The sequence below is a fragment of the Zootoca vivipara genome, chromosome 13 (genome assembly GCF_963506605.1).
Source record: "Zootoca vivipara chromosome 13, rZooViv1.1, whole genome shotgun sequence".
NCBI classification, from domain to species: domain Eukaryota; kingdom Metazoa; phylum Chordata; class Lepidosauria; order Squamata; family Lacertidae; genus Zootoca; species Zootoca vivipara.
This window is the reverse complement of record NC_083288.1, coordinates 44,820,300-44,822,153: the sequence shown is the minus strand read 5'-3', so window position 1 is coordinate 44,822,153 and position 1,854 is coordinate 44,820,300. Positions and strand designations below refer to the sequence as shown.

The 1,854-nt window shown below is 46.0% G+C and overlaps 1 protein-coding gene across 1 annotated transcript; it reads left to right on the top strand.

Moving 5' to 3' along the window:
* The first annotated feature begins 293 nt into the window (after window positions 1–293).
* LOC118095591 (olfactory receptor 4E1-like) lies at window positions 294–1,241 on the top strand. The gene has a single exon (XM_035136837.2). The coding sequence runs from the start codon at window positions 294–296 to the stop codon at window positions 1,239–1,241; it is 948 nt and encodes a 315-aa protein (XP_034992728.2).
* The last annotated feature ends 613 nt before the right edge of the window (window positions 1,242–1,854 follow it).

Genomic DNA, 1,854 nt, shown 5'->3' with positions numbered 1-1,854 from the left:
GGTAAATTTCACCATTTCTACATATTCCATAAGTTTTTGTATCCATTCTTCCTTTGCTGGGAGTCTGCGGCTGGTTTTTTAGCTTAAAAAAAAAAAGATTCAAGGTTTCTGATCAAAGGCCTCCCATGCCATGTAACACTAATCACAGGTGGAAATAGATTTCAACTTCCTTCTCCTCTTCCTGTATATTTGGGGTGGTTCTCTCTGTTTTCGCCCAAAGAGACTCCAATCAGAATTTCAGTTTCTCATCCTCCCTGTTTTGTCCTGCATTCCTTCCAGCCTCTGCCACAGAGATGTATGCAGTACCAGAGAATGTCACTACTGTGAAGACATTTGTCCTGTCAGGCTTGACCACTAGCCACAGCACCGAACTGGCGCTCTTCGTTTTCTTCACAGCTATCTACTGCCTGATCCTAGTTGGCAATGTCCTCATCGTCATCACCATCATCTACGACCAACATCTTCACACGCCCATGTATTTCTTCCTCAGCAACCTCTCCTTCATCGACGTCTGCCATTCGTCCGTGGTCATGCCCAAAATGCTCGCCGACTTCCTAGCGGAGACGAAGACCATCTCCTTTGGGGAATGCATAGCCCAGATGTTCTTCCTCCACCTCTTTGCTTGCACGGAGATCTTCCTCCTCACCATCATGGCCTACGACCGCTATGCCGCCATATGCAATCCCCTCCATTACAGCACCATCATGAGCCGCCGGGTGTGCCTCCAGTTGGCTGTGGCCATGTGGCTCGGCGGTTTGCTGCACTCCATAGCCCTGACATTGTTGACGCTCAATGTGCCCTACTGCGGCCCCAACAGCATCGACAACTTCTTCTGCGACGTCCCTTTGGTCATCAAACTGGCCTGTGCCAACACTTACGTCTTCGAAATCCTCATTGTCTCCAACTCGGGGGTGATCTCGGTGGTCTGCTTTGTTGTTCTGGTGGTCTCCTACGTGGTCATCCTCGTTTCCTTGAGGAACCGCTTCTCTGAAGGGCGGCGGAAGGCTCTGTCGACTTGCGCTGCTCACCTAACGGTGGTCACCTTCTTCCTGGGCCACTGCATCTTCATCTACCTCAGACCGGCCAAGAGTTTGGCTGCGGACAAGGTGGTTTCTATCTTCTTCACGGCGGTCACACCCCTGCTCAACCCGGTCATCTACACCCTGCGGAATGAGGACATGCTGAATGCCCTGAACAAGCTGCGAGGCCGACAGGTCAATCTGGAAGGCAAAGGGCATTAGGAGGAAAAGGGATGAAATGGTGTAATCATAAAAGTGCAAAGCTGCTTTATTTCGAACATCATTTGCAAACTAGTAAGAACGAACAGCTTTTGACTACAATCAGCAAACAATATTTCATATCGAACTTGGGTATACCCCAGAATTCAGCAGTGGATTTGAAACCTTGGTTTTACTGGATTCATTTCAGTGCAGGCTTCCTACTGATCTTTGGAACTCCCTGCCTATTGACATCAAGCAGGTCCCTTCACTGTACTATTTTCAACATTTGCTAATACATATATATATATTTCAGGCAAGCCTATCTAGACATGTAGAATGTTGACATGTTCTTTAATCTGGTTTTTAGCTTGTTGATTTTAATTATTTTTTGAATGTGTTAAATAGTTGTTTTTAAACGTTGTTGTTGTTGTTTTTTAACTGATGATTTCATTATTTTATTCCTTTTGTAAAATGCTTTGATGAGGTTTCTTAAAATCAAGCGGCATACAATTTTCATGGAGCCAATCGATAAAATGCCCTTCAGTCTGCGGCCACATCCACACAATATATTTAAAGCAGACTTGCCCCACTTTAACCCTCATGGATTTCCTCAAGGAATCTTGGGAACTGTAGT